The sequence below is a fragment of the Protopterus annectens genome, chromosome 5.part1 (genome assembly GCF_019279795.1).
Source record: "Protopterus annectens isolate FY-2018-M chromosome 5.part1, PAN1.0, whole genome shotgun sequence".
Lineage (NCBI taxonomy): Eukaryota > Metazoa > Chordata > Ceratodontiformes > Protopteridae > Protopterus > Protopterus annectens.
Genome location: NC_056736.1, coordinates 574,606,571 through 574,629,458, shown reverse-complemented (window position 1 = coordinate 574,629,458; position 22,888 = coordinate 574,606,571). Strand labels below are relative to the sequence as shown.

Here is a 22,888-nt window from a genome sequence, read left to right as displayed (position 1 = left end):
CAGGCATTAATGGCAGTACAACCCTTCCTTATCTTCCATCAAGATAGAGTGTCCTTGAGAACTAATCCTACTTTTATGCCAAAGGTGGTCTCCAGGGTATCTTTAAACCAAGCTATCCACCTGCCTACCTTCTTCCCCAACCCACAGAACAGGGGAGAAAGGCTATTACATACCTTGGATGTACATAGACAATTGCGCTACTACCTGGACAGAACCAAGAACAATAGAAAAACTGACCAGTTATTGGTAGCATATGCAACAGGAATGGAAGGAAAAGCAATTTCAAAACAGACAATCTCTAAGTGGATAGGAAATTGCATTAGATTTTGTTACTCTTACCATGGGAAGACAGCTCCAAGAAACATCAGACCTCATTCCACAAGGGCTACAGCCACTACTACAGCTTTTCTACGAGGAGTGGCTACCAAAGACATTTTAGAGGCTGCTACTTGGAGCTCCGTGCATACATTTGCCAAGCATTATAATCTACCCTTATACTCCAGATCCCGAGCAGGTTTTGCCACTGCTGTTTTGCAAGGGATCTTAACTACACCATAATCTTATTACTACCTCCTCCCCCAGTTTGGCTATGGTATTCTACCCATTTGTTAGGACTGCAGATGCATCCATGAAGGACATAGTACAGTTTTGTACCTACCATAAATGTAGATGTCCGAAGGGTATGCATCTGCAGTCAGGATTACCCTCCCTCCTTCCCCTCTGTGGTACTTCTAGGGTATTTGCCCATCTTCTAGCTAGCTGGGGGAATCTATTATGGTGTATTTGTTTGTATATATGTACATACATGTAGATTTCTTAGTTGCTGTCTGTTATTTGGAAACTTTACTTTTATCCAAATTTAGCCTTCCTAGAGGGCACCTGGCATCTGGGGCAAGAAACACTGAGGAAAATGGCGTCGGCTGATGCCTTTATACCCGAAGAACTGCAGCTATGACGTCGGGTGAAGTGCGACATCAGCCGAGGCCAGACCCAGACTTTGGAATCCGGCCGACCGAAGGGCTGCCTGAGGACAGGACAACCCATTTGTTAGGACTGCAGATGCATACCCTTCGGACATCTACATTTATGGTAGGTACAAAACTGTACTTTTCTCAGAGGGGCTAAGAATATAAGACCCCCCAGAAAACCCCCAACGCCAGCTTGGGACCTCAACTTCATTTTAGAAAAATTAACACTACCTCCTTTCAAACCAGCCTTCTCAGCAGAACTACAATACTTGTCATGGAAAACAGCTCTGTTGCTGGCTATCACCTCAGCACGCAGGGTCTCAGAATTACAGGCACTTATGGCAGTGGAACCTTTCATCGTTTTCCATCAGGACAGAGTCTCTCTACGAACTAACCCTACCTTTATGCCAAAGGTAGTATCCAGTGTGGCTTTGAATCAGACCATTCATTTACCCACCTTTTATCCAAACCCCCAGAATAAAGGAGAAAGACTCCTTCACTCTTTGAACATTCACAGACAGCTACATTACTATTTGGATAAGACAAAGACCTTCAGAAAAACGGACCAACTCTGTGTATCCTATGCTGCAGGTTCACAAGGAAAGGCTATTTTAAAACAGACCATCTCCAAATGGATAGCACATTGTTATCTGCTTTTGCTACTCGCACCATGGGAAAGCAGTGCCTGTTAATATTAGGTCCCATTCTACAAGGGCTACAGCAGCCTTTCTCAGGGGGGTTCCAACCAAGGACATTCTGGAGGCAGCTACTTGGAGTTCAGTGCACACCTTTACCAAGCACTACCACCTTCCATTATACTCAAAAAACAGAGCTGGTTTTGCCACTGCAGTTCTGCAGGGCATCCTAGCTTCACCTAACCCAGTTTAGTACCAGCCACCCATCCATAGCTTTGGGATTCAACCCAAGTGTGATGACTGCAGCAGTATAACACGATGGACATAGTACAGTTTTGTACCTACCATAAATGTAGATGTTCGAGTGTATATACTGCTGCAGTCCAGGTTACCCTCCCACCATCCCCTCTGCATACCAGGGTGTTGGTTATAACTCCATGTACATCAATCTATTGGATGCTTTTCTGTATGGTGTATTTGCTAACAGCTACTACTATTGTTTATCTACTAAGGTATTTTTGCATAGTTATTTGTATTGCCTTCCCAGTTGGGGGCACCTGACATCTGGGGCAAGAAAAACTGAAGAAAATGGCGTTGGCTGCTTCTTTTAATCCCCCTGTCCCACTGACGTCAGGGAAGAAGCGACGACAACTGACACCAGACCAAGACTTTGGGATTCGGCCGACTGCGGGGACTGCCTGACGGCAGGATAACCCAAGTGTGATGACTGCAGCAGTATATACACTAGAACATCTACATTTATGGTAGGTACAAAACTGTACTTTCTGCAGGGCCTCATAGCCACTCCTAATTCTATTTAGACCCAGCCACCCAACCTTAGCTTTGGGATTCAACCCAAGTGTAATGACTGCAACAGTGAAACACGATGAACATAGTACAGATGTTCATCGTGCATACAGCTGCAGTCATTACAGATGGGTTATCCTGCCATCAGGCGGGTCCCCGGTCGGCCGAATTCCAAAGTCTAGGTCCGGCGTTGGTTGTCGTCTCTTCTTCCCTGACGTCAGTGCGGCAGGGGTATAAAAGAGGCAGCCAACGCCATTTTCTTCAGTCTTTCTTGCCACGCGGTGCATAAAGCAGAAGCAGTTCGAAAGTGCCGGTCGGCCAGCTCCTGAGATTTACGAAAGTATTTCAGCCGAAATTTTCTTTAAAGCTAAGTACCCCATTGGAGAAACTTTTCTTGCCTCAGACCGATGTCAGACAAAGTTAATAATTGCATTTCTTGTGGGAAGCAAATACCGCATAAGGATTTTCACTCTTTCTGTATACCTTGCTTAGGGCCAGACCACGACGTCTCGGCCTGCCGTTTTTGTGCTAGGTTCAACAAGCGCACTATTAAGCGCCCGGTGGAGTTCGCCCTTCATTATTTTGGCAAAAAAATTAATTATATCATGCCGTCAGATACACCGACGCCAGTTTTAAGCAAAAGACGCAAAGACAAGGACCGACATTCGAGGTCTGCACCGAGTACTGAGACCACGCTTAGGTCGACTACCGGTTCTCCGGTTTTCAGCGAGGTGCCTACGCAGCCCCTAACAACCGATGAAACTATTTTACCAATGACTTCAGTACCCGAGGTCGCAGGCTCCTCGGCCTCCATTCCCACTGCAGATACTGACGCCACTCTTGGCGGGGAAACTGAAAATTTAGTGAGGCCTGCCATTTCTGAAGGCGTCTTCAGGCCTACCACCTTCTCTATTAAATCCTTCACTAAGTCTAAAGCTGCCATGAAAACTAAAAAACAGGGTCCTCAGACCTCCTCTCAAGGCCCCATGCCTAAAAAACAGATGCTTAAAATGGCTGAGGATTTGATAACTCTCATCAGGGGTTCTCAACCCCCCCTCTGACAAAAGACCCAGACTGGAGGAAGACTACCCTTCCTCAGACCAGGTTTCTTTTACCTTAGACCTTTCTGAGGACCAGGATTATGCCTTTTCCCCTTTTGAAGACTCTGATGCTGAGGAGTCTATTCCCTCGGTCTCCCCCCCTGAGGACTACTCTTTTGGGGAAACCCTGCATACATTGAGGGAGCACTTCCACTGGGAAGGCCAAGATTACTCAGATTCCAAGAAAAGGCTCAGGGAATTTCTACTGCTCCCCCAGCATAGGCCCCTGGCTATCCCTCCTGTTTTAGATATTTCGGATGATGTGTACGCAGAAGCCAGTCTTAATCCAGATTCTTTACCTCCAGCCCCTGTTAAACGAGACCGGTATTACTGGGTTCCTGATTCTCACCAGTTCCTTTATAAAAGCCATACTGCTGACCCAGAAACAATTTCACAGGGTCCCAAGGGAATAAAGGCCTCTACTGCTAAAAACCCTTTACATTCAGAGAGAGATTCCAGAGCATTAGAAAGGTGGGGGAAAAAGGTGTATACATCTGCCACTTTAATCATGAGGGCATTAAACTGTCAGTTTCATATGTTAAAAGTACCAACAGTTTTTGTTATCTCAGCTGAAAAGCAAAATGGCACAAACAGAACAACCAGATTTGAAAAAGTTGCAGGATTTGTTGCATGGAGCAGAGCAAGTGGGTAAACATACCTTTCAGTGTGGTTTTGATGCTTTAGAGGCCTCATGTAGAGCTGCTGTCACGGTGTCTGTCATACGTTGGCATGCTTGGCTCAAAGAGCAAACCTTACCAGATCATGTCAAAGCAAAGTTATTAGATGCACCACTTCAAAAAGATGTATTGTTTGGTGTTAAAGCTGAGGAGGTACTAAAGAAAATGGAGGAAAAAGCGAAATCTATGCAAACAGTGAAAGATTTCTTGCAGGTGCAACCTCCACGCTTCAGCAGAAAGTGGCCTTCAAAAAATTGGTCCTTTCCAGCCATGGACAGACCTCAAAGGGGCAGATACAGACGCCCAAGGGGTAGAGGACAACCTCAAGGATCTTGCAGAGCTAGACAGTGGCAAGCACCAATCCCAAGAGGTGGAGAAGATAGATCATAGTCATTTAGAAAACAGACACAATGACTTCCCCCTATGCCGGGCAAACAAAGCTATACTGGCAGCACCTTTGGGCGGAAAACTGGCATTATTTTCAAAAAACTGGCACATTGTTACCAAAGACAAATGGATTCTGGACATTATAGACAGAGGCTACAGGTTCCACTTTCACACCCTTCCAAAAATGAGAGGCTTGCAAAACCTGCCACAAAATCAATGGGCAGAGGCACAAAGACAAATCTCCGCTCTCATGGATATGAAAGCAATTCAAGAGGTACCTGCAAAAGAACAAGGTCAAGGTTTTTATTACAGACTATTTCTGGTACCAAGGAAGGACAAAGACTGGAGACCCATCTTAGATCTATCTATTCTAAACACATACCTACAGGTGCCAAAATTCAAGATGCTCACATTACAGCAGCTTCTTCCCATGCTGGGCAAGGAGTCTTGGCTGGTAACATTGGACCTCAAGGAGGCATACCTGCATGTCCCTATCAGCAAGATTGCAGAAGATACCTCAGATTTCTTGCAGGTTCAACCCATTACCAATTCTCCGCATTGCCCTTTGGCTTATCTACTGCGCCCAGAGTGTTTACAAAATGCCTGGCATCAGTAATTGCCTTCTGCAGACAACAAGGAATACAAATCTACCCATATCTGGACAACTGCCTGATCCAAGCGGACAGCAAGGACATTCTTTTGCAGCATCCGGCGTTTGTAATAAAACTGTTAAACTGCCTGGGGTACACAGTGAACAAAAAGAAATCAAAACTAATACCCTCTCAACAGATAATTTTCCTGGGTGCCAGCTTAAATACAATGGCCCAGATGGCCTACCTCACGCCAGACAAACAAGGGCAACTCTCTCAATACTTCAACAAAATGGCAACTTTAACCAGGCTAACTGCAAGGAAAATCCTGCAGGCTCTGGGGTTCATGGCATCTTGCATCCTACTAATACCATTTGCAAAGCTGCATATGAGGAAACTGCAATGGTACCTAAAAAACTTATGGTCTCAACACAGCCACAGCTTGGAATCAATTATACCACTCATTCCATGCCTTCAAAAGGAATTTTTGTGGTGGGCTCAAGCATGCCAAAGAAACATAGGTCTCCCTTTCTGTTTACCTCAAGCAACTCAAATCATCACAACAGATGCCTCAGATTACGCCTGGGGAGCACACATGGCAGATCAGTGCATCCAGGGAAAATGGTCCCAAAAACAGATGCACCTACACATCAACCAAAAGGAGATGCTAGCTGTGCAAAATGCTCTTATGACCTTCAAGGACCTACTGCATCCGGGCCAGCTATTAATAAGGACAGACAACACCACAGTCATGTGGTACATAAACAGGGAGGGACGCATTCATACCCCCTGTGCAGGCAATCTATGACCCTGTGGAACACAGCATTGGAATTACAAGTTCACCTGCAGGCACAATTCCTGCCAGGGAAGGAAAACACACTGTCAGACAACTTAAGCAGAATAATGACAGCCCTCATGAATGGAAGTTGCATCCTCAAGTCTTCTCAAAGATAACTCATGCATGGGGACAGCCAGATATAGATCTATTTGCTACCCACAGAAATTACCAGTTGGAAAACTTCTGCTCAAGGACCTATCATCCACAGGCCTGGAAAGTGGACGCACTCTCTTTCAATTGGACAGCATTGACAGTCTATGCCTTCCCTCCTCTGCCTCTACTGACCAAAGTCCTATTAAAAACCAGAGCAGAGAGGCCACAAATGATTCTCATTGCTCTAGACTGTAACACGACAGCACTGGTATCCTCTCCTAAAGAGCCTGTCACACTCACCACCATGGATCCTACCTCAAGTTCCTCTTCTGTTGTCCCAGCACAACTACAAGACCCTTCACAGCCAGCTCAGAACTCTAACTCTAGCTGCATGGAGAATACCTTAATTTCCCAACAGACTCTCCTCTCCAAAGAGGTACAGGATGTCATTTTGGAGGCCAGAAGACCCTCTACCAGAAAAGCCTACTCCGCCAAATGGAAACGATTTTGTTCCTGGAATCAAGAAAAGGGCCAGAATCCTTGGGTAATAAATATACCTCAGATTTTACAGTACCTAGCTGAGATGTTAAACAGTGGCCTTTCCTTCTCTTCCATCAAGATCCACGCTTCAGCCATTTCAGCACAATACAATACCGATCCTCCTTTATTCTCACATCCTCTACTAAGGCAGTTCCTCAGAGGGGCAAAAAATATAAAACCCCCACGGAAACCACCAGTCCCAGCTTGGGACCTCAACTTCGTATTGGAGAAGCTGACCCTGCCTCCTTTTGATACGGTTTCTTCAGCAGAGCTACAATACTTGTCGTGGAAAACAGCCTTGCTTCTGGCTATTACCTCAGCACGCAGGGTTTCGGAGCTACAGGCCCTCATGGCTGTGCAACCATTCATCATTTTCCATCAGGTCAGGGTTTCCTTACGAACCCAACCCTACCTTCATGCCAAAGGTAGTATCCCAGTGTAGCTTTGAATCAGACTATTCATTTACCTACCTTTTATCCAAATCCACAGAACAAAGGGGAGAGACTACTTCACTCCTTGGACATTCACAGACAACTTTGTTATTACTTGGACAGAACAAAGTCATTCAGGAAATCTGAGCAGCTCTTTGTGTCCTATGCTACAGGTGCTCAAGGAAAGGCTATTTCCAAACAGACAATTTCAAAATGGATAGCCCACTGCATATGCTTTTGTTATTCATTTCATGGAAAATCTGTGCCTGCATACATCAGATACCACTCCACCAGGGCTACAGCTACCTCTGCAGCTTTCCTCAGGGGGGTCCCTACCAAGGACATTTTGGAAGCAGCTACTTGGAGTTCAGTGCACCCTTTCACCAAGCACTACCACCTTCCACTATACTCAAAATCTAGAGCGGGCTTTGCCACAGCAGTCCTGCGGGGCATTCTAGCCCCTCCTAGTTCCACTTAGTGCCTACCACCCTTACTTAGCTTTGGGATTCTACCCAAGTGTGATGACTGCAGCTGTATGCACGATGAACATAGTACAGTTTTGTACCTACCATAAATGTAGATGTTCGAGTGCTCATACAGCTGCAGTCCAGGTTACCCTCCCTCCATCCCCTCTTAGGACAGGGCTTATGACAAACACCCTTAACATACAACCTATTTGGGGTATTCCTTCATGGTGTATTTGTTTGCAACTACTGTTTTGATTTATTTACTTATGTATGTTTGCATAACATCATGTATTGCCTTCCTTTCTGGGGGCACCTGACTTGTGGGGCTGGAAAAACTGAAGAAAATGGCGTCGGCTGCCTCTTTTGTACCCCTGCCGCACTGACATCAGGGAGGAAGCGACGACAACCGACGCCGGACCTAGACTTTGGAATTCGGCCGACCCAGGACCCGCCTGATGGCAGGATAACCCAAGTGTGATGGCTGCAGCTGTATGAGTACTCGAACATCTACATTTATGGTAGGTACAAAACTTTACTTTATGCATAATGTAAAAGTGAAAAGTAGAACATGTACTGTTATGGTAAGTTTTTGCACAACTCCGCTTTCTTCTTTAGTGTTTGATTAAGAGATGTTTTCAGAACTCACTTATCACTGGCCGAGTTAAAAATTCACATTTCTGACTTTTGTCATATGATGCAGTTTATAAGACGTGTGAAAGAAATTCATTCATTATTTCTGTAAATATTTGTTGTAGATTTTAATTATTCCTTTTTTTTTTTGGTTTTAGCATCTGCTGAAGAACTTGATACAGAAAGTGAATTCCTTCTACCTCCTGTATTTGGTGAAGAATATGAAGAACCATCTAAGCCCAGAGTTAAAAATAAGGTAATTAATCCTGTAGAAATGTGTGATAGTGTATATATGCATCAGTGTTACCAAATATGCAGAAGCCTTATTGAAGGTATAAAATTGTCATCTGTAGTGGTATAGTAGTACTACATGATGTCCTTCTGTTCATATGCTGCTGTATTCATGACATCAGGGAATTTGCTTCTGGTGAACTCTCGTACGTATACAAAAGTTAAATGCTACCTCCAGGGTGCGTGTGACATCCCATGTCTCTCTCTGATGTCAGTCATAAACATACGTGAGGTGTATAGCGGACGTCAGCACGCACCTCTTCAGAACTTGTCTGCCGCCTGTGTGACTACCAACTCCGGTAATCGCATTTCCAGTGGAAAGCGTTTTCTTCATCCGACTTCAGATAAGTACCCCTTCAGGATTTTCTTTTGGTTACTTGCTACTGCTTTGGGTTACATGTCAGGTAGGAAGGACAAGTGTAGGTGTGGAAGGCAAATTTCACATAACGATTCGCATTGAGTTCTATCTATTCTGCATAGGCTGTGAACACGACCATACCACCTCTACTGTTTGTCAGGAATTTGTCCCCAAGACCCTCAGAAGCTGTCTTGCAGCTCTAAAACTATACCTAGAAAATCAGAGACTCAAACATCTAACATATAGGATAGACCCAATGTCAGAACACACGGATGAGACTCCAGTCAAGAAGGCCAAAATGAGCATGCAGGAACAGACTGCTGGGCCGTCCACTGCAGCCGTCACTCTCGTGGCCAGTGAAGGCCCACAGTCCGAGCTGGAGTCCTCGGAGCTACCTTCTTCAGAAGGCCTAGAAGAAATCAGTTCTTTTTCTGAGATCTTTTGTAAGATGTAGTCAAGCAACTGGGTGAGCTCCATGCCTCCCTTGCAAAAGCTAAGATCTCTCTTCTCCTGAACTCCTGCTCACAAGTTACCAAACACTCAAGTGCAGCTACAACACTGTAGAAGCATCTGCTTAGGGCTGCTGCCTCTGGATCTGTCATCAGAAGGTACTCCTGGTTAAGGTTGCAACCCCTTCCTGATGACATCAAAGTCAAGCTCCTAGATGCACTCTTGGACAAAAAAAAAACTTTTTGGCTCAGCAGCTGCTGAGCTCTTTAAGATCCTCCAGACCAAAGGCAAGGAACTGCAGTCATTGAGACATATCTTTGTCTCTCCACTTCCACTCTTTCATAGAAATTACCCAGCCAAGACTCCCTTTGTCAGGTCATCAGCTAAAAGAATTCAGGCTAAGCCTAGGAAAGACCACAGGAAACAGCACCCTTCTAGGTTTGTCTCCTGCACTCCATCCTCTAAACAATCCTTTCAGAGAAAGCCTGGTAGTCTGTGACTACCCAGGCCCTATACCCAGACACCCCTCTTTCAATACGCCTCTCCCTTTCCCTTCCCACTTGAAAGCAGGTTACCCAGGACTCCTGGGTCCTGTCTATCATACAGCAGGGATACTTCATGACCTGGGAGACCAGACTCACTCCCAAAGGCATCCCTTCCCCACCCAAAGAGCAAATCCATCTTTTCCCTCCCATCCTGCAGGAACTTCTTGCTTAAGGAACCATTCAAGAGGTCCTGTCTCCGGCAAGAGCATAGGGATTTTATTCAAGAATTTTCCTGGACCCCAGGAAGGAAGTTCCCTGGAGGCATATACTGGAACTGTCCCACCTCAACACATTCCTCAGAGTCCCCTCCTTCAGGATGCTTTCTCGCACAACCATTTTTCTACTCATTCTGCCTCAGGCATTCCTAGTGTCCTTGGACATAAAGGACGCCAACTTGCACATCCTAATCCATCCACTTTTCAAAAGGTACCTCCGATTCTCAGCGGATTCTACACACTATCAATTCTGTGGTTTACCCATTGGTCTCTATGGCCCCAAGGGTATTTACAAAATGTCTGGCCCCAGTCATGGTATTCACCAGGACAAAAGGGTATACAACTTTTTCCCTATCTAGACAACATCCTTCTCCAGGTTATCTCCAACTCAGTGGCTTTGCAACACCTCTAGTTCACCATCTCCTTCCTTACAGGTCTGGAATTCACCATAATTCACAAAAGATCATCCCTGGCACTCTCTCAGGATCAGGTGTTTCTAGGTGGTCAGATTCTAACCAGGGAAATGAAGGCTTGCCTGCCACCAGAAAAGATTGTGACCCTCACATCTTTCTTTCAGTGGATCCTTCCTCTCAAAACCATCTCAGCCAGGAAATTCCTCAGAATCTTGGGATTCATGGCCTCTTTGTCCCCATGGTCCCTCTGGCAAGACTACACATGGGGAAGTTCTGGTGGTATTTGCGAAACATCTACATCCTCTAGAGTTCATGATCCCCATTACCCATTTGTCTCAAAGGAATTGCAGTGGTGAATTCCCAGCCCACACCGCCAAACCAAGACCTCTTCACAGATGCTTCACAGGCTGGGGAGCAACCCTAGGAAACTGGAGAGTGAGGAACACTTGAAGCTTCACTCAACAAAAATACTACATTAATGTGAAGGAAATGAGATCCTTGATATTAGCGTTGGATATTTTCAAGGGTCAGCTCCTCCCAGGCACCCTGAGGTGGTACATCAACAAATGGGGGGGGGGGGTGGCAAGGTCCTACCTCCTGTGCAGACTAGCACTAGACGCTTGGGAAATAGCACTGGAGAAACAAATCTTTCTCCAAGCAGTATATGTATCCCCTCTATGGACAATGTGATGGCAGATTCCTTAAGCAGGACCATGACCCTGTTTCACGAATGGATGCTGAGTAGGGAAGTGTTTCTGGACCAGGTCCATCGATGGGTTATTCTGAACGTGGATCTCTCTGCCTCCCCCATGAGCAGACAGCTCCCGACCTTCTGCTACAGGGCTCCTCACCCAGAGACCTGGAGGGTGATTGCTCTATCAGTCTCTTGGAAGGGGGTGTAACATGTATGCATTCCCCCCTTCCCTGTCATTCAGAGAGTCACCTGAAAATTCAGAGGGAACAATCTCAGATCTTCCTGGTGACTCCCTACTTTCCAAGGCCGCATTGGTTCCCCCTACTTTTTCACCTAGTCAAGGGCAATCACCACAAGTTACCCCAAAGAATGGACCTGCTCACACAGGACCAGGAACACACTTATACACTCAAATATCCACTCTGAGTCTTACATTATGGGTGATAGGGCGTTGATTCCCTTCAGACACCTACATACAGAGGATGTTATCCAGGTTCTGCAAGAGGCCAGAAAACAAACTACCAGAAAATCCTACCTATCAAAGTGGAAGAGATTTTCCTTATGGTGTCAGAAAAACAGCATACAAACACTGGTGGCAGAGCCCCCCAGTTGTCTTGTCTTACCTGTATGATCTCATGAAGTCTGGACTATCATATTCCTCCATTAAAATCCACCTATCTGCCATCTCAGCTTTCCTGCCCCTGGTACCACCTTTAGCATCTAGATTGTAGGTCAAACTCTTCCTGAGAGGGGGCTCTACACCTCAGGCCACCAAGGAAACCTATTCCGCCTCCTTGGGACCTTAACTTTGTCCTAGAAAAACTGACTCTCCCACTATTTGAACCAGCCAAAGACTGCTCCCTCCAGCACTGCACGTGAAAGACCATGCTGTTGGAGGCCATAACTTCTGCCAGGAGGATTTCTGAACTCCAGGCCCTTATCACACATCCCCCTTCACTGTCTTCCACAAGGACAGGGTATGTTTACGTACTAACCCCTCGTTCATGCCCAAAGTGGTGAACAACCCATCCTTAAATCAGACCATCAGTCTGCCACCCTTCTTCCCCTCTTCGCAAAACGGAGCAGAGAGGATACTTCACTCTCTAGATGTGCACAGACAGCTAAGGTTCTATTTGGCCAAAACCAGATCCTTCAGAAAATTTGACAGGCTCTTCATCTCCTACCACCCTAGAACTCTGGGTCAACCTGTTTCCAAGCAAACTGTATTCTCTTGGATATTCAAAACCATTTCCATTTGCTACAGCAATCATGGTAAGTCACTCCAGCCCCAGGTAGGGCACACTCTAATAAGAACTTACCATGACCTTGGATGTCCTTCTCTTCTGTATGCTGCTGTATAGTTTCCCACCCAGCCTTCCCCCTCGCACTTGCCTGATTCCTGGTCTTTGGAGTAACCATTCCATTGTCGCTGTATCTGGCAGCATTCAGTTCTGATGAGGTGCGTGCTGACGTCCGCTATATACCCAACGTACATTTACGACCAAGAGAGACACGGGACATCATGCGCACCCAGGTAGTAGCATTTAACTTTTGTATATGAGCAGACGTCCAAGAGTTCACCAGAGGCAAACTCCCTGATGTCATGAATACAGCAGCATATAGAAAGAAGAGAAGGAAATCTAAGGTTATGGTAAGTTCTTACACAACAATAGTTTGTATATGGTTTTCACTGATCCTCTGCATTGGAATGCCATGTATTGTAGTTTGGATGTGTTCTTGTGGAAATATTGCATACCTACTAAAAGATGAGAGGTATGGATGCCTTAACTAGTAAGTCATTGTTGAAAATTGTAGGTGGTTCTTTTATCATCTTCCTATTGTAGTCGTCCCAGATAGTACAGATTTTTTCAGTTCTGTGTTGAATCAAAAGTGCCAAGGCATAAGATATGGTCATTAAAGATGTCTTCAGTCACACAGATGCATTTGAATTTTTAGGGTTGTGAAGGTTGTATACTCACATTATTGTTCATCATTCTTGTGCTTTATGAAGGTGATGATGGAATTTCATAGTACACATTCATATCCTTAGGGGTAGCAGTCCAGCTTGGGGCCACTAGTAAACTTGCACAGTAAGTAGGTGCATTCATTTATTTTCTCATTACTTGCTTAATCCAGTGCAGGGTCTCCGGGAGACCAGAGCCTGTTATGTCATTCAAAGATCACAAGGCATACAATTTATCCTAAGCAGGGCAGCAATCCATCACAAGGCACACAATTTTACGGACATTTGGATCTGATTAAGTTTCCCCAAGTCTTTTAGGTTTCTAATACCATGACAGGAGTGCACCCATTCCTAAGTTAGATTGTGATTAAAGTTCATGAAATTAGTGTTTCAGTCTTTGTTGGCCAAAAGTGGTGTTCGTAGTACCCATAATGTGCCCAGATTGGCAACTCCTGCACTTCGTACAGAGTTGCATGTATCAGCATATCTCAATAAGACTGTAAATTCTTTGAGACGCATTGGTTCTACTACTATTGGAAATGTCTGGGTACCCTCCTTCGACATTGGCCTCATTTCTGCCTGCAAATCCTGGTATTTTATGACTGTCTTTCTGTATGACATTGTTCATAGGTAGGTACTAAGCTATCTGCCCGAAGACATTTATAAACCTAGCTGGAATGTGTTGGCTTTTGCCGCCCCCTTAGATTAAGTTCCCTGTGCCTCTGTCCAGCAGAGCCATTGAAGTGATCCCTGGGGTAAACTTTCCGTTTCCCATCCACTCGTCAAGGTTTCTCTTGAGGAGTGTTAACGAGGAGCTCTGCCTAATGTAGATTGGAATCTTGTTCCAGGGCATGGGAAGTGTCTGGGTCAGGAATCTATCCCTCCAGCATGTCCTATTTATTGTTGTGGTGAGGTTTAGATCCCTAGAGCGTGTGGCTCGAGGGGATATGGTTTTCTTTAGGTGGAGCATGTCCATCAATTCTGGGTTAGACATGACCTTGTATGTCAGGCAGAGATCACCTCTGAGTAGGCGGTGTGCACCGAGTACAGCTGGAGTTTCTTCAGTCGAGCTGCATAGGGCATCTGTTTGAGGCCAGTGATCCTCTTGGTGAGGTACTTCTGTGGTCTTTCCAGCTGTTGCAGGTGTCTTGTAAGGTACATCCCAAATGGGGCATTGTACTCTTATGATGGGGTCTGATGAGTGATGCGTAGAGGGGCACAATGACTTCTTTTGATCTGGATGCAAACCCTTTTGTGATTAGGTGGGCCACATAGAAGGGTTTTCTAACCACTTTGGCAATGTGATTATCAAAGGAGAGATTACTATCTACTTGGGTCCCCAGATCCCTTATGTTCTCTGTATTCAGGGGGCTACCACCTGTATGGTAGTTTGTGGGTACTTTGTTTTTTTTCCAAAGGTGAGGACTATGCACTTTTTGGCATTTAGCTTGAGGCCATGGTTTTGACACCAGGTATCTGTCTCAGTGCAACCCTTTTGGAGGATGTCTTTGTCAGCCAGAGAGTCATTTATAGCCCCTAGATGTTCATCGTGCATACAGCTGCAGTAATCACAGATGGGTTTTCTGCCGTCAGGCGTGTCCTCGGTTGGCCGAATTCCAAAGTCTAGGTCCGGCGTCGGTTGCTGTCGCTTTCTTTCCTGACGTCAGTGAGGCGTGGAGGATTGAGGCGTGAGGTGAGGATTATTCCTTTGGGGAAACTTGCATACCATGAGGGAGCATTTCCACTGGGGGAGCCAAGATTACTCAGAATCTAAGAAAAGGCTCAGAGACTTTCTTCTACTACCTCAGTATAGACCTCTTGCTATTCCACTTGTTCTAGACATTGTAGATTATGTATTTTCAGAGTCGGGACTGTCTCACGACTCTTTACCTCCTGCACCTGTTAAGCCAGACAGATACTACAGGGTTCCAGATTCTCATAAATTTCTATACAAAAACCCTGCTGCTGACCCAGAAACTATATCTCAGGGTCCCAAAGGGGTCAAGGCCTGTACTGCAAAAAACCCTGTCCCCTCAGATAGGGATTCAAGAGCACTGGACAGATGGGGGAAAAAAGTTTACACTTCTGCTACCTTGGCTGTAAGTGCTTTAAATTGTCAGATGTTCATCGTGTTACTCTGCTGCAGTCATCACACTTGGGTTATCTTGTCAGGCGGTCCCGCAGTCGGCCTGAATTCCAAAGTCTTGGTCCGGCGTCGGTTGCTGTTGCTTCTTCCCTGACGTCAGTGCGCCAGGGATATATATAATGCATCCGACGCCATTCAGTCTTTCTTGCCGTGTGGTGCCCGAAGCAAAAGCAGTTCGCAACTGCCAGTCGGCCGACTCCTGAGATTTTCGAAGTCGAATTTCAGATACGAAGTCTTCAATAAAGCTAAGTACCCCGTTGGGGAAACTTTTTTCTTGCTCCAGACCAATGTCAGAAAAAGTTAACAATTGTATTTCTTGTGGGAAGCAAGTACCTCATAAGGATTTTCATTCTTACTGTATTCCTTGCCTAGGCCCTGAACACGACGTTGCTAGTTCTCGGTTTTGTGCTAGGTTCAATAAGCGTACTATAAAATGACGCTTTTATTTCGCACGACACTACTTCGGTAGAAAATTTAACTACACAATGCCGTCGGAGTAACCGACTACTGGCGTGCACAAAAAACGAAAGGATAAGGACAGGCAGCCTAGACCCAAGCCAGACTCCGAGGCCTCGGCAGGGCCGGTCTCCGCTTCACCGGTTTTCAGTGAGGCTCCTACGCAGCCCCTGGCAACCACAGATTTGGAACCCGAGACCGCTTCGGAGCCTTTGGCAGAGAGTGCTAGGCCGACGCAGCCATTTTCTTTAGCCCCTACCGACGACACTGCAGAAAGAGATGGTGCTGCAGAAACACCTTCGGTTTCTGAAGGCGTCTTCAGACCGATGACGCTTACCATAAAAACGTAGCCTAAGCTTAAGACTCCTATTAAACCAAAAAAGACTGCACTTCAGTCTCCAGTCTCCAGTTCAAGGCCCTATGCCTAAGAAACAGATGCTGAAAATGGCTGAAGATTTGATCTGTTTAATCAGGGGATCCCAACCCCCCCCCCCGGCAAAAGGCGTAGACAAGAGGAACATTATGCCTCCTTTGACCAAGTGTCGTATTTCCTCAGGCTCCTCTGAGGACCAAGATTACTCTTTTCCCCCTTATGAAGATTCTGATGCTGAGGATTCCATTCCCTCAGCTTCTCCCCCTGAAGACTACCCCTTTGGGGAAACTTTACACATTATGAAGGAACATTTTCACTGGGAAGGTCAAGACTACTTTGACTCAAACAAAAGGCTCAGAGAGTTTCTTTTACTCCCCCAGCACAGACCTCTTGCTATCCCCCCAGTTTTAGACATTGTGGATGATGTTTACTTAGAATCTAGTTTGAATCCAGATTCTTTGCCTCCTGCTCCAGCCAAACCAGACCGATATTATAGAGTGCCTGACTCCCACAAATTCCTTTATAAAAGCCCTGTTGCTGATCCAGAGACCGTCTCCCAGGGTCCCAGACGGGCTAAGGCTTCTATAGCGAAAAATCCTGTACCCTCTGAAAGGGACTCCAGAGCACTAGACAGGTGGGGGGAAAAGGTTTACACCTCAGCCACTCTAGCTATGAGAGCACTAAATTGTCAATTTCACATGCTAAAATACCAGCAATTTCTGATGTCTCAATTAAGATAAAAAAATTCTGCAGGCCTTGGGCTTCATGGCATCTTGCATACTACTAATACCATTTGCAAAGCTGCATATGAGGAAATTACAGTGGTACCTAAAAAGCATATGGTCTCAACACAGCCACAGCTTGGACACAATGATATCTCTCATTCCCTGCCTTCAACAGGAGTTTCTATGGTGGTCACAGGCATGTCACCTCAACAAGGGTCAGCCTTTCACCTTGCCCCCAGCCAGGCAAACTATGACAACAGATGCATCGGACTACGCCTGGGGGGCACACATGGCAGGACAGTGCATTCAAGGCATATGGACAGCAGATCAAAGGAATCTGCACATCAATCAAAAAGAGATACTAGCTGTACAGAATGCTCTGACAGCCTTCAAGAACCTCTTACATCCAGGACAACTTACAATAAGGACGGACAACACCACAGTAATGTGGTACATAAACAAACAAGGGGATACACACTCCTACCCTCTATGCAGGCAAGCAATGACCTTGTGGAACACAGCACTGGCTTACCAAGTTCAGCTACAAGCTCAATTCCTGCCAGGAAAAAAGAACGCATTGGCAGATGACCTCAGCAGAAACATCATGGATCCCCACGAGTGGAAACGTGATCCACAAGTATTTGCAATGATAACTCAAATTATTAAAATGCTACAAGTAATTTTTAAAAATTTATGTACAATGCGAGTCAGAATGGAATTTCATATTTAGATACCTATATAAAGCACACAGACCAAGGATTTCAATCAGAAATTTATCGGAAAAAAAAAACATTTTCAAATGGTTATATGGAATATACTAGCCAGCATCCAAAATATATGCTGAAAAATATTTTTAAGGGTCAATAAATAAGAGCTGCTAGGATGTCATCAAATTTCGAAATTATGAAAAATGAAATTGAGTTTATTACTTCCATGTTTTTAAATAGAGATTATCCTAAAGGTTTGTTAGATAATGTATCTGAATATGTTATTAGGGAATGGGGCAATAAATATGTTCCTATACTGGGAATAGGACAAGATATAAGTAATATTAATAAAAATAATGAAAATGTCCCATGTAGTAGAATATGTACACTGGCATACTCTCCGTTTGTAAAAGAAATTATGGAAATGATTTATAAACATTGGAAGAATTTAGTCTTGGAAGATGAAATTAAACAAATTTTGGGTGAAAAACCCAGGTTTGTTTTTAAGATGGGTATGAACATCAAAAAATTATTACAAATAGGACGAAAGGATAGCTATAAAAATAATTGTAGGAAGACTACTACCAAATGTGGTTCATGGAATCAATGTTGTTGTATAAATGAGAATGAAGGAATTAGGTTAGAAAATGTCAATAGGACTTATATAAAATTTAAGAGAGGAAATTGTAACACAAAAAATATAATTTATTTGGCTGTTTGATGTCCTTCAAGGATGCATCTGCAGTCATAACAAATGGGTTGTCCTGTCGTCAGGCAGCCCTTCGGTCGGCCGGATTCCAAAGTCTGGGTCCGGCTTCAGCTGATGTCGCACTTCACCCGACGTCATCTCTGCTGGTCTTCGGGTATAAAGGCATCAGCCGACGCCATTTTCCTCAGTCTTTCGTGCCGCGTGGCGCCCGAAGCAGAAGCTGTTCGCAAGTGCCGGTCGGTCAGATCCAGAGATTACTACTACCGAATACTACTTCGAAGACTTCTAAAAAGCTAAGTACCCCGTTGGGGACTCTCTCTTGCCTCAGCCGATGTCAGAAAAAGTAAATGACTGTTTAACTTGTGGGAAACAAATACCTCATAAAGATTTCCACTCTTACTGCCTACCTTGTTTAGGCCCAGCCGACCACGTAGCAGCCTGTTTAGCCTGTGCTTCCTTCAACCGACGAACGCTTAGGCGTCGGTCGGAGTTTGCTGAACAGTTTTTCGGCTCAGATTTTGCGTACATTATGCCGTCGGATCCTCCGACTACCCAAATTGTTAAAAAACGCAAAGAAAAAGACCGACACTCGCGGTCCGCGGTTTCGGCCGAAACCACGGTTAAGCAAGCCGCGAGTGTCTCGGTTTCGGCTGAAACCGAGAAAACGGGTCAATCTTCAGCCGAATCCATGACTACTACTGAGGCTCCTGCTACCTTAGTTGAATCGGCCTCTGAAGTTTTGCCTACTACTGTGGTTCCTAGTGAATTATCAGACACCATCCCTTTGGATGTCTCTACCCCAGCACGTGGTGCTGCTAGGCCTCCTGCAGCCATGTCTATAAAGGCCTTTGCCAGGGCTAAAGCAGCCAAAACTGTTAAATCAGTTCCTGTTAAGACCCCCTCACATAGGCCCACTTCTAGTTCACAAATGCTTACTCTGGCTGAGGATTTAATATCCTTAATTAGGGGATCCCAATCTCACCCAGACAGGGCCTCTCAGCCTCCAGAAAAGAGACCTAGAGCAGAGCCCCCCGAGCCAGTGTCCTCTGATGATTCTTCGGATGACTCAGACATTACAGACCAGCCAGAGGCTCCTTTTTCTACTTATGAAGATTCCGATGCTGAAGAATCCATTCCAGCTGCCTCTCCACCAGAGGCATTTTCCTTTGGGGAAACCTTACATGCCATGAGAGAACAATTCCAATGGCAGGGACAAGATTTCTCAGATTCAAGAAAAAGGCTTAGGACTTTTCTGCACTTACCACAACATAGGCCCTTAGCTATACCTCCTGTACTGCCTGTTGTGGATGATGCATTTTTGCACTGCTCCTGATTCTTTACCTCCAGCCCCTGCCAAACCAGATAGATTTTACAGGGTGCCAGACACTCATCACCACCTATACAAGGCCCCACTTGCAGATCCCGAAACTATATCCCAGGGGCCTAAGACAGTAGCCTCTACCTCAGCAAAAAACCCTATTCCTTCTGAAAGGGAATCCAGGTCCTTAGAGATGGGGAAAAAGTTTACACCTCTGCTACTCTCTCAGCTAGAGCTTTAAACTGTCAGTTTCATATGATCCAATACCAAGAGTTTATGCTTGATCAGTTAACTAAGAAGCTGTCCTCTGATGAATCCTTAGATAAGAAATATGTATTAGAAATGGTGAATAACATCCAACAGGTTAGTAACCATTCCTTAAAATGTGGCTATGATGCACTGGAGGCTTCATTTAGATCAGCCATGACTGGCACAGTGATAAGAAGGCATGCATGGTTGAAAGAACAGGTCTTACCGGATCATGTTAAGGCAAAGCTGTTAGATGCTCCTATGGATAAGGCCAGTCTATTTGGTACACCTGCCCAGCAAGTAATGAAGAAAATGGAAGAAAAGGCAAAATCTGTACAAACAGTTAAAGATTTCTTACAGGTTCAGCACCCAAGGTTTAGCAGGAACTGGCCTGCCAAAAATTGGTCCTTTCCAGACTCCACAAAATCCCAAAGGGGCAGGAATAGACGCTCTAGAGGCAGAAATCAATCCAGAGGAGGTGCCTACAGAGGACGACAGTGGCAAGGCAATAACCGAGGCACAGACACAACCACTGCCACTGCAACAGGACAATCACAGTGACTTGGCTCTGACACGCCTACCAGGGAGCAAATAGCAGCACCTTTAGGCGGAAAGTTAGCCTTATTTTCGAAAAACTGGCACTATATCACAAAAGACAAGTGGATTTTGCAAACCATAGACCAAGGCTACCGGTTCCACTTCCACACCTTACCAGTAAAAAGAGGAATGCCAAACCTACCTCCAAATCAAAAAACAGTAGCTCTACAGCAGATAGCGAAATTAGCAAAGATGAGAGCTGTGGAAAGAGTACCAATAACAGAACAGGGCAAAGGATTCTACTCCAGACTCTTCCTAGTACCAAGAAAAGAGAAATGTTGGAGACCTATTCTCGACCTGTCCATCTTAAACACATACATCATTGTCCCAAAATTCAAAATGCTGACCCTATAGCAACTTCTTCCCATGCTGGGCAAGGAGTGTTGGCTGGTAACTCTAGATCTCAAGGAGGCATACCTGCACGTCCCCATTCGACCAAATTGCAGAAGATACCTCAGATTTCTTGCAGGATCAGAGCATTATCAATTCTCAGCATTGCCCTTTGGCTTATCTACTGCCCAGAGTATTCACAAAATGCCTGGCATCAGTAATCACTAAATGCAGTCTACAGGAGATCCAAATTTATCCATACCTGGACGACTGCCTGTTACAAGCGGACAACAAAAGCAAGCTGACAACAGATTTACAAAGGGTCATTTACTTGCTACAAGCCCTGGGATACACAGTCAATTTACAAAAGTCAAGGCTGATACCATCCCAAACAAGAACATTCTTGGGCGGAATTGGACACAGTAAAACAAATGGCATTCCTAACTGCAGAAAAACAAAAAGAACTCCCTCTTTACTTCTTGGCATTAACAAAGCAGAACAAACTAACAGCAAGAAAAGTTCTGCAGGCCTTGGGCTTCATGGCATCATGCATAATCTTGGTCCCACATGCCAGACTGCATATGAGAAAGCTACAGTGGTACCTAAAGAACTTATGGTCTCAACACAGGCACAGCTTAGAAACAGAAATCCCACTAATCCCATGCCTAAAACAGGAGTTTCTATGGTGGGCTCAAGCATGCCAGTCAAACCCAGGCTTACCCTTCCACAACTTTCGAGCACGCCAAACCATCACAACGGACGCCTCAGACCTAGGATGGGGGGCGCACATGCTGGACAAATGCATACAAGGATTGTGGACTCAAGACCAGCTGCACCTGCACATAAACCAAAAAGAAATGCTGGCAGTAAAACTGGCAATCCAAAAATTCAGACCATTCCTCAAAGAAGGCCACTTGATGATAAGGACAGACAACACCACAGTCATGTGGTACATCAACAAACAGGGAGGCACTCATTCATACCCCCTATGCAGAATGACTTTGGACCTTTGGAATCTAGCTCTGAGCTACAACATCCAGTTACAGGCAATATTTGTGCCGGGAAAAGAGAACACCCTAGCAGACATGTTAAGCAGAACCACCTCGGATGCTCACGAATGGATGCTACACCGGACATCTTCAAGGCCATCACAAAGAAATGGGGAATGCCACAAATAGATCTATTCGCATCCCCACTCAATCACCAGCTCAAAAATTCTGCACAAGGACATTCCACCCACTTGCATGGAAGGTGGACTCTCTATCCTTCAGCTGGAAAGGCCTGACAGCATATGCATTTCCACCTCTTCCCTTGATGCACAAGGTACTACTGAAAATCAAAGAGGAACGTCCAAGGATAATCCTGATAGCTCCGAATTGGCCAAGACAACACTGGTACCCATTGCTGAGGAGCATGTCTCGGGAGAGAATGTGGTCAATACCCCTGATGCCTTTGATGTTAACTCAGAACAACTACAGCATCATGCATCCAAACCTAAAAACCTTGCAACTGACTGCCTGGAACATCACATAGCAGCAACTAACCCAGACCTTTCCCAAAGGGTTAAAGACATTATCCTTGAAGCCCGCAGACCTTCAACAAGAAGGAACTATGCAGGAAAATGGAAAAGGTTTGTCATTTGGAGTACTGAAAGAGGAAAAGATGCGTCGAACATAGATATTGCTAACATTCTGGAGTACTTGGCAGAGCTTCTGCATACAGGCCTGTCCTATTCCTCCATCAAGATACATGCATCAGCTATTTCAGCAGAATACAGCTTCGATCCACCTGTCTTTTCGCATCCTCTACTCAGGCAGTTCCTCAGAGGGATCAAGAATGTAAAACCTCCTAGGAAACCACCATTACCAGCATGGGACTTGAACTTTGTGCTAGAAAAGTTGACACTCCCTCCGTTTGAACCAGCAGCAACAGCAGATCTGCAACACCTGTCATGGAAAACTGCTTTCCTACTGGCAATTACTTCAGCAAGGAGGGTTTCGAACTACAGGCCTTAATGGCAGTGCAACCCTTCCTAATCTTCCATCAAGATAGGGTGTCCATGAGAACTAATCCTACATTTATGCCTAAGGTGGTATCCAGAGTGTCTTTAAACCAGGCAATCCACCTTCCTACCTTCTTTCCCAATCCACAGAACAGGGGGGAAAGACTGCTGCATACCTTGGACG

The 22,888-nt window shown here is 45.2% G+C and overlaps 1 protein-coding gene across 2 annotated transcripts in view; it reads left to right on the top strand.

Moving 5' to 3' along the window:
- The window catches only part of ZMYM2 (zinc finger MYM-type containing 2), a 2,217,537-nt gene that overhangs the window by 1,823,970 nt on the left and 370,679 nt on the right, over window positions 1-22,888 (top strand). For both annotated transcript variants that reach the window (XM_044073197.1, XM_044073196.1), the window contains exon 17: window positions 8,322-8,419. In XM_044073197.1, the coding sequence (XP_043929132.1) occupies window positions 8,322-8,419 (98 nt within the window). The remainder of the gene's footprint in view (window positions 1-8,321; window positions 8,420-22,888) is intronic.